Source organism: Antennarius striatus, chromosome 8, assembly GCF_040054535.1.
Source record: "Antennarius striatus isolate MH-2024 chromosome 8, ASM4005453v1, whole genome shotgun sequence".
Lineage (NCBI taxonomy): Eukaryota > Metazoa > Chordata > Actinopteri > Lophiiformes > Antennariidae > Antennarius > Antennarius striatus.
This window is the reverse complement of record NC_090783.1, coordinates 10434705-10449449: the sequence shown is the minus strand read 5'-3', so window position 1 is coordinate 10449449 and position 14745 is coordinate 10434705. Positions and strand designations below refer to the sequence as shown.

The 14745-nt window shown below is 43.1% G+C and overlaps 1 protein-coding gene across 3 annotated transcripts; it reads right to left on the bottom strand.

The window, feature by feature from the left end:
* Positions 1 to 260: 260 nt before the first annotated feature.
* cp110 (centriolar coiled-coil protein 110) lies at positions 261 to 13854 on the bottom strand. Of its 3 annotated transcripts, XM_068322625.1 has the most exons (10): positions 13394 to 13854; positions 13002 to 13127; positions 10522 to 12871; positions 10293 to 10420; positions 6883 to 6984; positions 6335 to 6451; positions 5163 to 5264; positions 4880 to 4996; positions 1981 to 2063; positions 261 to 1310 (listed from the first exon to the last, which is right to left on the bottom strand). In XM_068322625.1, exons 1-10 carry the CDS (start codon positions 13520 to 13522, stop codon positions 1151 to 1153), a joined length of 3414 nt encoding a protein of 1137 aa, XP_068178726.1. In that variant the 5' UTR covers positions 13523 to 13854; the 3' UTR covers positions 261 to 1150. The 3 variants fall into 3 exon arrangements, 2 of the variants coding, with proteins under 2 accessions (XP_068178726.1, XP_068178727.1); XM_068322626.1 differs by lacking the exon at positions 1981 to 2063 and having other exon boundaries at positions 1159 to 1310; XR_011036987.1 differs by lacking the exons at positions 261 to 1310; positions 1981 to 2063; positions 4880 to 4996 and having other exon boundaries at positions 5233 to 5264; positions 6335 to 6486.
* Between the last annotated feature and the right edge of the window lie 891 nt (positions 13855 to 14745).

Here is a 14745-nt window from a genome sequence, read left to right as displayed (position 1 = left end):
TGATGTGTCGGAATCACGACTTTTATCTCACAACATAGACCTTGTTTTTTTGCAGTGACACTAATCATCCAATGTAACTCACGCACACAAACACATATGTATATATTTATGTTAAATATACATGCGTGAACATGTTATCTATATATTACTTATTGCTTTATTGAACCCTGCAAGGACCAATGATCATAAAACAATTTCCTATAATATATGGCTACAATATAGCCAGCACGGATTAACACATTGAATTAGATTATATTTGGTTTTATTCAGAAAATATATGCAATACAAGAAACGTCAAAGCGCTGTTTTCTGGGCTCATCGACCGTTGTGTGGTTGTACCACAGACACCTTGCCAAAGAGGACGTCCACATTCTCAATGAATGGGGCGCTGAGTAATGAAAGTTTTCGGCACAATTGTCGCAACGGTTCGAAACCCTATGGGGCGCGATTCAGATATCACTAGATGTAGCCGACTAGCATCTATTTATTCAATACACAGCCCAAACCACCGATCGACTGGCAGGAAGTCGCGTGAAGCTGAGCGTGTAACAGCGCCCCCTGCTTCTGGGGGTAGGTAGTGGTGGTTTAACACAAATACTGTTAACTTATAAAAAACATTTATTAGTAATAACAGAGAAATATCTAACATACCTAAAGTCCCTTACAAGAAAAATAGTAAATAGTATTACATAGCTTTGGAGGGTGTCTGATCACAACAGAAAAAAACATACAAGGCAGCAATTAAGTACAGTACTGTACTACCTTATCTATGTAGTATCAGTAACACCAACATATGACAAATTTTTGTATACAAGTGAGATATACACAGTTCTACAATACTACCAAAAATTCAAAATTCTCAAATATAATTGTGGATTGTCTGTTTTTGAATGCAACGTTTATGTACATATGTAAGTACATATGTGAAAGAAGATAACTACAAGTTGAACCACACTACAAAACAAGTTAGAAATAAAAACTCTAGAAATAAATACACACAAAAAATATTGATTATATTTACTTGCACAAGTTGTAAACAGCTGGCAAAAGAATAAATTAGTTTTTTAATCTCTAAAAACATTTTTTTCAACAATATTCAGATAATCACTCGAGGCCTTATTAAGAGTTCCCACTGGGGCAAATAGGACAGTCATCGTGTTCTGGAGGAGCCAGTGCTCTTAGGGACCCTCTGAGGCTTTCCTTTGAACTGTCCACGTTTGGTTTCTGGAGACGGCTTGGCAGAGGGTACAGCATAGCATCCAGCCTTTGTTAGGACTCCTGTGACAGTTTCAGCTGCACGTTTCTGGATCCTGGAGAAGAGAACACAGCTTATAGTCAATGGTAGAGGAACTCTTATGTTCTTAGCCTGTGGTGCACTTCTCTTTGTCTTTCTATGCTTCTAGAATTTATTACTAATGTTAAATCACACTCTTTGTCTGCATGACACTACCACTTTCTTTATGCTTCTGTTTCACAGGTGGGGAACTCGGATGGAAGACAGGATATCCAAAAGCCTGGAAATCCCACCCCCAATTCAGCGACAGCTCATTATGGACATTAAACTCAAACTGGCGTTATCTGCCACTCTCTCTCTCTGTCTCTTTTACTTGACCTATTTCTGTACCCAGTGTAATTCTTTTTCCCAACCAACAGGTCAAGGTGGATGACCGCCCTCCAGAGCCTGGGTCCTGCCCAGAGAAAAACTCCCTCAATGAGGAAAAACTCAATGAGGCAGTTTTTCCCCGCCACCGTTGCTTATGCTTGCTCTGGAGGGCATTGTTGGCTTTCTATCTGTAAAGCACTTTGAAATGTCTTCAGATGTGATTAAGCGCTATGTAAATAAAAGTTGATTGATTGATGCTAAAATTTTCAAGTCATAAAAAAAGTTCAGCTGGCTGTGAATAACCTTAAAATAAAACAACAATACATTGACTACACAGATTCTTGAAGAACACACTATATAAGACCAGACAAACTCACATCTTTCCTCTCTTCCTCGCCAGCGACGTTTGTGTTGCAGCTGATAAACAACTTGTTCCTCTGGGTCGGTCTGTATGCCCACTCTAACCACACACACATTAATAAATAAAAAAATAAAAGTGCAGATTAGTGTTTGCACTCCTTACTTAATTAAACATATACATTAACTTTCTACATTACTTTCCCAACATAATTCTGCTGTTGTTATTTTGGGATTATTTGAATCCCAACAGTTTTCCAGTCTTCTTCTTTTCCTTTCGGCTTTTCCCTTCAGGGGTCGCCACAGCGAATCACTTGCCTCCATCTAACCTTGTCCTCTGCATCCTCTTCTCTCACACCAACTACCTTCATGTCCTCTTTCACTACATCCATAAACCTCCTCTTTGGTCTTCCTCTAGGCTTCCTGCCTGGCAGTTCAAAACTCAGCATCCTTCTACCAATATATTCACTATCTCTCCTCTGGACATGTCCAAACCATCTCAGTCTGGTCTCTCTGACTTTATCTCCAAAACCTCTAACATGTGCTGTCCCTCTGATGTACTCATTCCTGATCTTACCCTTCCTGGTCACTCCCAGAGAGAACCTCAGCATCTTCTATCTCTTCTATCACACATCACACCTGACTTTTCTCCACCCGTACCATCCTGCCTGTACACGCTTCTTCACCTCTTTTCCACACTCTTCATTGCTCTGGACTGTTGACCCTAAGTACTTAAAATCCTCCACCTTCTTGATCTCTTCTCCCTGTAACCTCACTCTTCCACTTGGGTCCCTCTCATTCACACACATGTACTCTGTCTTACTGCGGCTAACCTTCATTCCTCTTCTTTCCAGGACAAACCCCCACCTCTCTAGCTTCTCCTCCACCTGTTCCCTGCTCTCACTGCAGATCACAATGTCATCTGCAAACATCACAGTCCACAGAGATTCCTGTCCAACCTCATCTGGCAGCCTGTCCATCACCATAGCGAACAAGAAGGGGCTCAGAGCTGATCCCTGATGCAGTCCCACCTCCACCTTGAACTCCTCTGTCACACCTACAGCACACCTCACCACTGTCTTACAGTCCTCATACATGTCCTGTACCGCTCTAACATACTTCTCTGCCACTCCAGACTTCATACAATACCACAGTTCCTCGCTGGGCATCCTGTCATAAGCTTTCTCCAGATATACAAAAACACAATGTCAGTCTCTCCGTCCTTACTGTCCAACCTAGCATACAAGTCATCATAAGCCCCTTGTTTGGCCTTTGCTACCTCTACCTTCACCTTACATTGCATCTCCCTGTACTCCTGTCTACTCTCCTCAGTCCTCTCAGTGTCCCACTTCGTCTTAGCTAACCTCTTTCTCTGTATACACTCATTTACCTTCTCATTCCACCACCAAGTCTCCTTATCTACTTTCTTTCCAGATGACACACCAATTACTCTCCTACCTGTCTCCCTGATCACATTAGCTGTAGCAGTCCAGTCATCTGGAAGCACCTCCTGACCACCCAGAGCCTGTCTTAACTCCTTCCTAAAAGTCATGCAACACTCTTCCGTTTTCAGCTTCCACCATTTTGTCCTCTGCTCCGTCTTTGTCCTCTTAATGTTCCTCACCGCCAGAGTCATCCTACACACCACCATCCTATGCTGTTTGGCTACACTCTCCCCTACCACTAATGTGCAGTCACTGATCTCCTCAGATTACACCGTCTACACAAGATGTAGTCTCCCTGTGTGCTCCTACCTCCACTCTTATAGGTCACCCTATGTTCCTGCCTCTTCTGGAAGAAAGTATTCACTATAGCCATTTCCATTCTTTTTGCAAAGTCAAACACCAGGTTTGGTATCCTCTCCTAGATACCAAACCTGCCCATCACCTCCTCATCACCTCTGTTTCCTGCACCAACATGTCAATTGAAGTCTGCTCCAATGACAACTCTCTCACTTCTAGGCATGCTCTGCATTACTTCATCAAAGTCCAACCAGAATTTCTCCTTCTCCTCCAGCTCACATCCTACCTGTGGAGCATACCCACTAACTACATTGAACATCACACCTTCGATTTCTAGCTTCAGACTCATCACTCTATCCGACACTCTTTTTACCTCCAGGACATTCCCAACAAACTCCTCCTTCAAGATAACTCCTACTCCGTTTCTCTTCCCATCTACACCATGATAGAACAACTTCATCAAGTTTATCAAGTTTTATTTATATAGCGATTAATCATGGCAGCAGACATTTCAAAGCGCTTTAACAGACAGAGAAACCCAACTGAACCCTCCAGAGCAAGCATAAGCGACAGTGGCGGGGAAAAATTCCCTCGATGAGGAAGAAACTCCGGGCAGGACCCAGACTCTTTTGGGCGGCCATCCGCCTCGACCGAACTTGAACCCTGTTCCTAAACTTCTAGCCTTGCCATCTTTCCACCTGCTCTCCTGGACACACAGTATGTCTACCTTCCTCCTCTGCATCATGTCAACCAACTCTCTACCTTTTCCTGTCATAGTTCCAAAATTCAACGTCCCTACTCTCAGTCCTATACTCTTGGCGTTCCTCTTCTCTCTCTTCTTACGATCACACTTTCCTCCTCTCCTCCTTCGACCAACAGTAGTCCAATTTCCACCAGCGCCCTGTAGGTCACCAGCGCCCTGTAGGTCAACAGCGCCGATGGCGGTCGTTGTTAACCCGGGCCTCGACCGATCCGGTATGGAAGTCATAGGTTTGATTCGCATGTTTGATTTGGCAAAACTTTTACGCCGGATGCCCTTCCTGACGCAACCCTCTGTATTTATCCGGGCTTGGGACCGGCACAATAAGACACTGGCTTGGGTCCTCTTGCGGCTACATTCCCAACAGTCTTCAGTGTACATACTTTATTCCTTTCACAAAGCTTCCGACATGCTTACCTTTTTCATGCACTCCCTCTCCCGGAGCGCTTGTCTGTCCCTGCTGATCAGTTGCATCCTCCTTCTAGCTGTCAGGCTGAAGAATATGTCGCTGAGCTCATAGCGTGCAGCACGCAGCTGGAAAGCAACAATTAAAGAGCACATAGTAGCTTAAATTAATGCACGTAATCATAGGAACTAATGCGTTTAACTGCTAATCAAGGCAGTAATTGCTTAGTGAAAAGCATAGAAGAAAAGGGGAACGATGTGAACAGATGTTCGTAACACGTGTCTGCTTTCACACCTGTATAACAGCTCTCTTTTTCAACAACAGGTCCTGTCGGCTGCAAGACTCTCCTCTCTCTGGGCTCTGCTGCTGGAAGGTCTGCAGGAACTGCTGTGTGTCCTAGACGTCACACGCACACTCAGCTGTATTCCACATGCAATAGCAACACTTTCTGAAAATTAGACGCAATGCTCTAGAGTAGGGATTCCCAAAGTGTGGTGCGCACACCCCCTGTGGTGCGCGAGCTGCCACTAGGGGGTGGGCAAGTGTAATGGCAGCTGAGCACCCTGAACAAATAATTAAATAAATAATTTTAACACTTTTTAATGGAGGATTAATAGTTTCAATATTTAAATTCATTCGCGGAAACATGTGTAATTTTCAATTAAAAAACGTTCTGGGAAAATTAAAAAAAAAACAAAAAAACCAAAATGCACTTGGCTTTCTCCTAGCTACATGCTAGCTTGTTGTGATAGCAACAACAATAATATGCCGAAATGCATGACCGGTTAAAAACGGGCAGTCTGTCCGGTATTAAATCTTGGAGAAATGAAAGAGGACAGGATACATTGGCCACAACTGAGAGCTGTGCAGTCTACCAGGCTGAAGAAATCGAGCAGGAAAAAGAGAGTGATGATGACAAGACAGGGGAAACTTAAAATGAGGAGCACAGAACACAGTAAACTCACTCGGACACTTCATCGGGAGAAGGGGGTAAAGAACACAATGAGACTCGTACTCGAAAGAGAAAATATGATGTTGAACTTGGGCCTATGTTATTTTGATTCTTTGTGGCGGAGTAGCATATTTGTTACCATTTAATAACTTAGTTTCTTAAATAGGCCTATCTGTTACATAGTAATAACTGCTGTTCATCACTCATCTGTAGTCGGCTCGCTCGGCGACCATTTTGACTTAAAATATTATTATTGTCATTTTTATATTGTTACTATTATTCTCCCCACCGTTTCTAAAGTGAGAGATCATTAGGCCCATTATTGCACAATCTATTCTGTGTTAACAGGAGCCTATATTATTAAACTTGATACCTATATGGCTATAAAGACTACGCCTTTTCTTTCTTTTTTTTTCATGTTTCGGGCATTGGGGGAGGTAGAAGTGGGTGCGCGGCCTGATAAGTTTGGGAACCGCTGCTCTAGAGACAGGTGTGACACAGTTGTCACTCTCACCCTGATGGTGCGCACCAGCTGTGCCACTTTCTCCGTCTTCATCAGCCTGCGCGTTAGAAAGCCTTTCACGACTGCTGCCAGCAGGGGGCGACAGCGTTCTGTCCTCGGGTTGGAGCGCTACAAGAGGAGAGACCAAGAGAGGGTAGGACGGACTGGAGGGGAGGACAGAGGAGAATGCTAATTCCATCAATGACAACCAATTAATACCCCGCACAGATTCTCAAGGTCTTTTGGTTGACATCCCCTTCGTTCATCAAAACGAATGGACTCACAATTGATCATTATGAAAGGGAATAATAACCAGCTGATGTGCTCACTTGTTGATTTCAAAGCTGTTGCATGAAAGGAATTTGTTTTTTCCAACAACTTAAAGTCCAATTGAGCTGCAGTGTGAGAATACACAAATGAGCAGAAACATATGATAGCAAACTGGACTGAGACATCAGAGGAGAAATATCTGTTTCACCTGAGACCATTGGCTAATAGACGCTCTGTGGCGGGACAAGCTTTCTGTCACTGACTTGAGTGTACAAATGTGATGGCAATACCTGAGAAAGGGTGGGAAATGACAATGTGTCCCCAAGATGTGAGCCTGACACGCAGGAAGGAAAGGACGCGCTCTGGAGGACACGGTAACGTGCTGCCAGGGCCTAGAAAAAGACAGAAAGAAAGGGATCAGATAAAAAACAAATGCATGTGTGCATTGGGGAGCAGGCAAGGTTGAAAAATGTTGAAAAGGAAAGGATAGTAAATGAGGCAGGAGGAAGAAATTAATTGAGGGTAAAAAAGAAGAGAGGGGGGTGGGGAGGGGATGGAGCACAGAGGCAAGAGGTGTGAGACGAAGAGAGGGATGACGGGGATGATGAAACAGAAAAGATGGAGAAAATTAACGCAGCCGGAGAATAAAAACAATGTCGGAGGAGGAAAAAGAGAAAAATAAAGAGAGTAATGCATCAGGAGGAAAAAACTGAAAAGAGAAGGGACCATTAGCGGTGGCACCCGACGGGACGATCTGGCACTTAACCACAGACGCTCATGAATTAAACAAATTATCCTTTCCTTGTCTGTCAATTCCCTTGTTCCCTCCTCCTTCACCTGAGTCCAGCCACTTGATCTCTCATCAAATCATAAATGACGAAAGGACAGAGAGGAAAAGAAGTATTTTTTATCAAACGGCTTGTTTTAATTATATTGTTGTTAAGGATACATGAATTAAAGACTGTGATTAATAGTGCAAGGACACTGGCCAGGAACAAATACAGACTCAAGATGAAAAAACAAAAACTCGTTGCCAGAGAGCAGCAGGCGTCCTTGAAGACTTGCATGTCTGTATACACACACACACACGTGCCTGCCTCTTAGGGGTGTAATGAAACATTTATAGTAGAATCCCTGTGTGTGTGTGTGTTTTCTTTTTACTGGGGAGAGTCGAAGGTCTCTTGTAATGAGCAGATGTCTGTAGTCTGCCCACGACCCAGGTCTCCAAAAGCAGGTAAGGAACCTATGTATGTGTGTGTGTGTGTGTGTGTGTGTGCGCATGTTACAGAGGTAGCTTCTCAAAGGTGTGCCTGTAATAAAACGGTTAGGGGCAGTGTTATATCACAGCTTTGTGAATTGGCAGGAAACTTGTGAAACTTCTCATTTTTAAAAACATGGAAACATGAATTCTTAATTTCTCACAGGAAACGTTGGTCGTCGTCAAAGATCTCAGGGGAGTGACTCAGGCTCCAGGAGGATACTGCTCACCAGTAGGTAAAAGACTGAGGCAGGCTGTTCTGATTTTGATATTACTAGAAATACCTGGATTTTTAGCCATACTTTTTAAAAATGTTTATTCATTTTTATATTTTATCCTAGAACGTCAGATATTTAATGCAAAAGAAAAAAAAAGAACACAAAACAGGTCACCAAAAAAAAAAAAATTTAACTTGGATCCCTAAATCATATCATTCTACAAGCAAACCTTGGTTTTCGAACGCTTTAGAAATTGAACAAATCAATATTCGACCAAAAAATTCTAAATTTTTTGTCTTAGAAGTCAAACAAAATTTGGAAGTCAAACGCGAAATGATCGCCTTTTTGGAGCAACTGTGGCTCAGTGGTATCGTGGGTCGTCCAACTATTTAAGATCAGCAGTTCGATTCCCGCTCCTGCCGAGTCAGTTGTCGTTGTGTCCTTGGGTAAGACACTACCCTCCTTGCCTCCAGTGGGGCACTCGCTGGTGTGTGAATGAGTGTGATTGTTCCGCTAGTGGTCGGAGGGGCCGTAGGCGCAGATTGGCAGCCACACTTCTGTCAGTCTGCCCCAGGGCAGCTGTGGCTACACATGTAGTCTACCATCACCAAGTACACATGAGGAGTGAATGAATAATGGATCCAATGTAAAGCGTCTGAGTGTCCAGAAAAGCGCTATATGAGTTACGCTCCAGCTCCCCGTGACCCACTACAGCGGATGAAGCAGCAGAAGATGAATGAAAATCTAATCCATTATTATTATTATTATTATTTCTCGCCCCCAAGCGTGAGAAAAGGCAAGAAAAGTTGAGAGAAAACGTGACGGTAATGTGCTTTTTATTTTAGTTTACTGTATTCAATAATTTTTCACTTAATTTGCGTTCCACTGCCTATGGTACGAGTTACGGTACCGTAAACTTCTGTCCAAAAGACGACGGTAACTCGTACCTTAGGCTAACCTGATTACGTCGATGTTTTTTCTTTCTTTCTTTCTTTCTTTCTTTCTCGTGTTTGCGTCTTTCTTTTACATTTTTTTGATTTGTTTCATTACTATACAATTTGATATATAAATGACATTATGAAATAACATATGTTGAAAAAAGGTAGTTTTCCAGTGTCTTGGAACAGATTAAGGCCCTTTACATTATTTGTAATGAGAAAAATCCCTTTGGAATTCGAATAAATCAGTATTCGAACAGCCTCCCGGAACGAATTGTGGTCGGAAACGGAGGTTTGCCTGTATCTTCAGTCAATCAATCAATAAATAAGAGTAAGAAATAAAAACAGCAACATAACGGAACCAATTCAAATTCTTGTTCTTCTCTTTTCGGCTTTTCCCTTCAGGGGTCGCCACAGCAAATTCAAAACTTTATTATTTACTTTATCAATCTAATACCTCACCTGACCTCATAACCCAAAAATTATATTCGACCAACATCCAGCATCACAATCCAGCAATGCCTTGCCTTTAAATCTGTGTGTCAGATATTCAAGTGGTATTAACTCAAATAAAATTTTATACAATCCTGCAATAATAGGGAGTTATCCTCAATCCATTTAAACAATATATTCTTGCAGGAAGCAAATGTAAGAACACTGAACAGCCTTCTCTGGCACAAATTTTTCATATTAGGGCTGGGCATCCCATTCAGCCGTACTTTTTATGCACTTGTATTTTTTGACAAAACATGTTGTGGGACTAACTGCATATTCTTGCTACCTCATCTGGTCCATCTGTAAGACTCTTATAACTTTAAATTTAGCCTTTCAACATAGGGGTTACGTTATACCATATACAGGGGTTACGTTATAGCCTCAGTGGTAAAGCGGGCGGTAGAGCAGGTCGTCCTATGATTTAAGATCGGCGGTTCGATTCCCGCTCCCGCCCCCCCAAAAATACCCGGAGGTGAGCTAACAGTGGGAGGTGTCAGCTCATCTCCGGAGCACTGCCGAGGCACCCTTGAGCAAGGTGCCGTCCCCTTTACAAATTGCTCATTTGAGGCGCACCAAGAAGGAGCTGCCTGCCACTCTACCTCCCCTGCATGCCTACAGGCCCCTTTGTGTGTGTGTGTGATACAGGGGCCTGTACTCACAAATATGTATGCATGCGTTTGTAATCAGTAGCTAGAGTGTGCCTTCTTAATTTCCCTTCGGGGATCAAACCAGTATATAAATTTTTTTTTAAAAATTAATTATTTACCCGGTTACTGAGTTCTAGGTCTCACCTTAAGTAATTCTTCCTCTTGTCTCCTGTGCTGGTCTTGCAGGACTCTGATCTGATCCGCTTGGACTCTTTTGAGTTCTTCTTGCTTGTCTCTCTGATATCCACGGCCCTCCTGGCACCACATTGCTCCTAATGGCGGTAATGAGAAGTGTTGACAGTGTAAAGATGAAACGTTTTGCTCACACTCTCAGCTCCTTTGACATCTACATCCTGCTACTCCGTAGCCTCACCACTAGGTATGGTGGAGTTCGGCCCGGCAGCATCGTCTCCTCCTCGGCTGGCATCTGCTGTGTCCTCTATCCCTTGCATGAGCAGTCTCCGTTTGACTTTGGATTCGCCGCCCTGACCTTCTCCCTCACTCTCTGGGGTCAGATGTTTCTCTGGAACTCGATGACAACCCAAAGCCAAGTCAGGACTTGTCTCTTCGAGCGACCACAGGCCAGACGGTGTGTCCACGTCATAAGACTGGTTGAGTGTCTCCCAAACAGTCAAGTGATGACCTACCGCGGTCTCAGACCTCCTCTCCCACTGGTGGTTACTGGTATCTAAAGGCACTGAAGTCTGGCAAGGGGTTGTTTCTTCAGATGGAATATTTCTGATGCCCTCAGGAACTTGATGCCACTGCGCTACAGAGAGGATACGTTTAGCTAGGAGCTGCTGCTTCCTCCCACCATTGTGTTGTTCGTTACTCTCTGCAGATATCTCTTTACATGCAGCATTTCGTTTGGCTAACAGTTTGACTCCTCTGAGCTGATTGAAATCAACTGCTTCAGCTCCTTTAAACTGCGCTGTGAGAGGAACATTTTCAGTGATGCTTGATTGAGGTCCCGTTTCTTCATCCAAAATCTGGATGAAGATGTCTGATTGTCTTCCCTGACCGTCTCTGCTCCTTTGGTCTTCATCAACGTCACTGTCATTGGCTCTAACACTCATTTTATCTTCTGAATAAACTGAATCACCTTGGATATGTTTGACACTTTGAAAACTGGAGTCTGTGCTTAGCCTCCTTTGGCTGTGGATTCCCACACCTTCTGTCCGTGTGGACTCCAGATCACATATCAGTATTTTCAGACTGGACAGGTTGGACTCGATCTGATCTATGTGCTCTGAACTTGTGGCTGAAGCTTCTGTTGCATCAGTTTGTACGTCTTGGTTACTTCCTTTTCTTTTCCAGTCAACTGGACTCCTGCAGAAAAGAGGGACAAGGATAGCTTTATCTTTTCTTCCTCCTGTATGAAAAGCAGCCGAATAAGTTGGTAGGCAAAAGTCTTTGTGCAAGGTTTGTGTAAATCCGTTCCATTGCTGTGGGAAGTCGCTGATCCGTTTAAGCTCTGCTACGACCTCCTGTGAAATGTTCAGTTGATTATTTTTCAGTGTTGACTCTACACCAACATCAGTTCCATTGCCTGTCAAATGTGTGCTGTCAGATTTTAAGTCTGTCCTTCTCTCAATCATATTCCCATTTATCCAGGACTGCTTTGGTGATATTTGCACAAACGTCTCTCTGCTCTCCTTAGATCTCCTTTCCTCTGAAGTCACTGTGCCCTTGTTAGGACATTCATCATTCTCCTTATCAGATTGGCTCCTCTCCTCTGTCCTTGATCTTGCCTGTTCTTGGGTTGTCTCGTGGATTTTACTGTTTTTGGCTTGGTTCCGAAGCATCCGCTGACGCCGCCGATATTCCTGAGATTTCTTCAGTAAAGCCTGAAGAGACAATCGACAAGGTTCTGGCTCTATTTCATCTATTCTGTTGTCTGTTGATTCTGTTTCTGGTGGGTTGGGCTCAATGTGCCATTGTCTGGCTGGACAGTGGGGAGTGCTCTGCATCCACTGTGACTCTGGTTTGCTAAAAAAGCCACTGCTTTCTGATGGAGAGATATGAGTCTCAATTATGTCCAAACTGTGATCTTTGTCAAGGTTACAGACTGTATTAAGAGAAAAATTATCCCCACCCTTCGTGCTATCCACACGGCTGCTTTTACATTTCTCTCCTTGTGAATGGTCACACTTCATTGAAACTTCCTGGATCAAAGAGCAGGAAGTGTCTTCTGCGACTATAAAGTCAGTACAATAAGATAATTCCTGTCCACTCCTCTCCAGCTCCTCTCCATCTATGGGAGGGTAGATAATAATATCATGCGTCTTGGCAATTGTGTTTAAAGAATTGTGAAGAAATGTACTGATATTAGACACTCCCTCTGAAGAATCAAAACCATGGCTGGCCCCCTGTGCATTCTTTTCCTCAGAGACGCTGGTGGTGTTTTCAACCTTCTCATGGGTCATATAACCTGAGGATTCCAACTGGTGGTTTGCACTATTAAGGAGATTTGGCTGTGACCCCCGTTGCCTGTAATGACTGTCAGTAAGGCATTGTTCCAGGTCATTTGGCTGAGGTGTCACATCAGAGGTAATAAAGGCACTACATGTAGCTGATGTAAACGCAGGAGGAAAAAAAATATTTTCTTTCCTTTGAGGCAGTAGTGAGAGTAGTCTATCTTCTCTGGCATCATGGGAATTTAAAGATGTGGTGTATGTTTCTGATTCTTGAAGCAACTCCTCGAGCGTTAGGGTCTTCCTCAGCTGGTTTAACAAAACAGAAAGTTTCCTTAGTTGATCAGAAGCAAGTTAGGTCTTACAAACACAACAACAAATATGATGTCATAGGAGGACTGGTGTTTGTTTGTACCAGACTAAACTGGTCTGATATTACCTGAACACTCTGTAGGATAGTTCGCAGATAGGCCATCCTTCCATCAGCCATCATGGCTCTGTGGACAGCAGCTTTTTGAGCTGCATCTCTGTGTCGCTGCATCTCCTCCTTCTGCTCTTCTGAGAGCTGTTATCATCACAAACCAGACACGTGTGTTTAATAGCAGAGCTGGCATCAATTACTTTAGTTATTGATTGTCCTCTTCCTTCATTTATCAATTAAATGTTTGGCCTATAAAGTGTCCATCACGAATCCCAAGAACGGATGACAAGCGTTCAAAAAGCAGAATAATTCAGGAGAATCTTTACTACATTAGCAGTCTGTTTATTTCAGAAATAAAACCCCGATGAGGCTTGTTTTAACAGAAAAAAATTATTAAACTGAAAGTATACCTGGGGAGGAAGAATCGGCTGGCCATAGAAGCGGATGACAGACGGCCTGGGTGAGGGTCTGTCGTGTTTCTCCTCCGTTTTTCTCACACTTGAGAGACGATGCTGCACAAACTTGTCGTAGTCCTCCATCAAACTGCATCCAGATACGTGAGGTAAAGTTGGTTTCAGGGTAGCTGACGTGAACTTGATGAAGTTATTCGTTTGGTTTTGCTAGCTACTAACCTGAAGCCCCCGGACAACTAGCTAGCTAGCGTGTAGCCGGTGTAGTTAACTTAGCGGATAATACAAAACTTAAAAGTTGATAGACGATACTTGGAGACATTATAAAAATAGAGCAGCCTATAGTGTCGCAGTTGATAAACGAGCAGCATATAACATATGATTACCTACTCGATAAAAAAAAATGCATGGATTAATGTTTACATTTTACCGCCTCGACTCGCGGTGAGTTTATTTTTTCAGCGGAAGGCGAAGGGCTGATCGTCACGAGCCTACCTCTGATTGGCTATGGTGGCATCAATTCCTGAACGTCAGCCGATGTCTTGGCTGAATTTAACCAACCACATCAACAAAGGAAACAGGAAGTACCCAATTACACGTAGAGTGGGCGGGGCATTAGGTTACCCTCCCAGAAAAAATGTGGCTTCCGCAGCAAACAGCAACGGAAGACCGGCGAAATGGTTTCAAAAAATTATGCTAATTTCGTATGAGAGTATTTTTTGGTATTCTCATTTGTCTAATATTAGTTCATATTAGTGTTAATTTACGACACTTTGCAATGTTTTACATGATGTACGCAGCCACAGAATCACAATACACAGACGAACCACGTTAACCAAAATACTAATCATATTAATTCACAAATAAAAGCATCACACGAATGAAACAAATAAAATACCCTACATTTTCCAAATGTCTTATATCGACATTGCTTCACACAGATCGATTAGAATCAATGGGAGTGGATTAGAACTCGATACAGCGCAGATGACGTGCAGCTTATTTGTTCTAAATTTTTGTAATTATATTCCATGTTCTCTTCATCTCTTTTTTTTTTTTGTAACGTTTTCGACTTTTTTGTCTTGATGGGCATCTGTTTTTTAAGACGTGTAGGAAGTTATATTCATTTCAGAATAAGATTAGGACAATGGACTTGAAAGATTCATCCATTCATCTTCAGTACCGCTTCTTTAGCTGCCACGGGTTGCTGGAAACGTTCCCAGTGGACTTGGAGCGTGAGGCAGGGTAACTCTGGGTGCAACAACAGTGCACCACGGAGCCACATGAAAGACACACAAACACGCACCCACTCACTCACACCTGCGGACAATTTGAGTCGAGCCAATTCACCT

Bases quoted from the DNA above. Each gene is read 5' to 3' on its own strand.
- cp110 (XM_068322625.1), bottom strand. From the start codon at position 13,522: ATGGAGGACTACGACAAGTTTGTGCAGCATCGTCTCTCAAGTGTGAGA. The intron at 6,452-6,882 runs GTATTGCCATCA...CTCCTCTTGTAG, and splicing joins CATTTCCCACCCTTTCTCAG to CGCTCCAACCCGAGGACAGA. The intron at 2,064-4,879 runs GTAAGCATGTCG...GTGTGTGGTTAG, and splicing joins AGAGGGAGTGCATGAAAAAG to AGTGGGCATACAGACCGACC.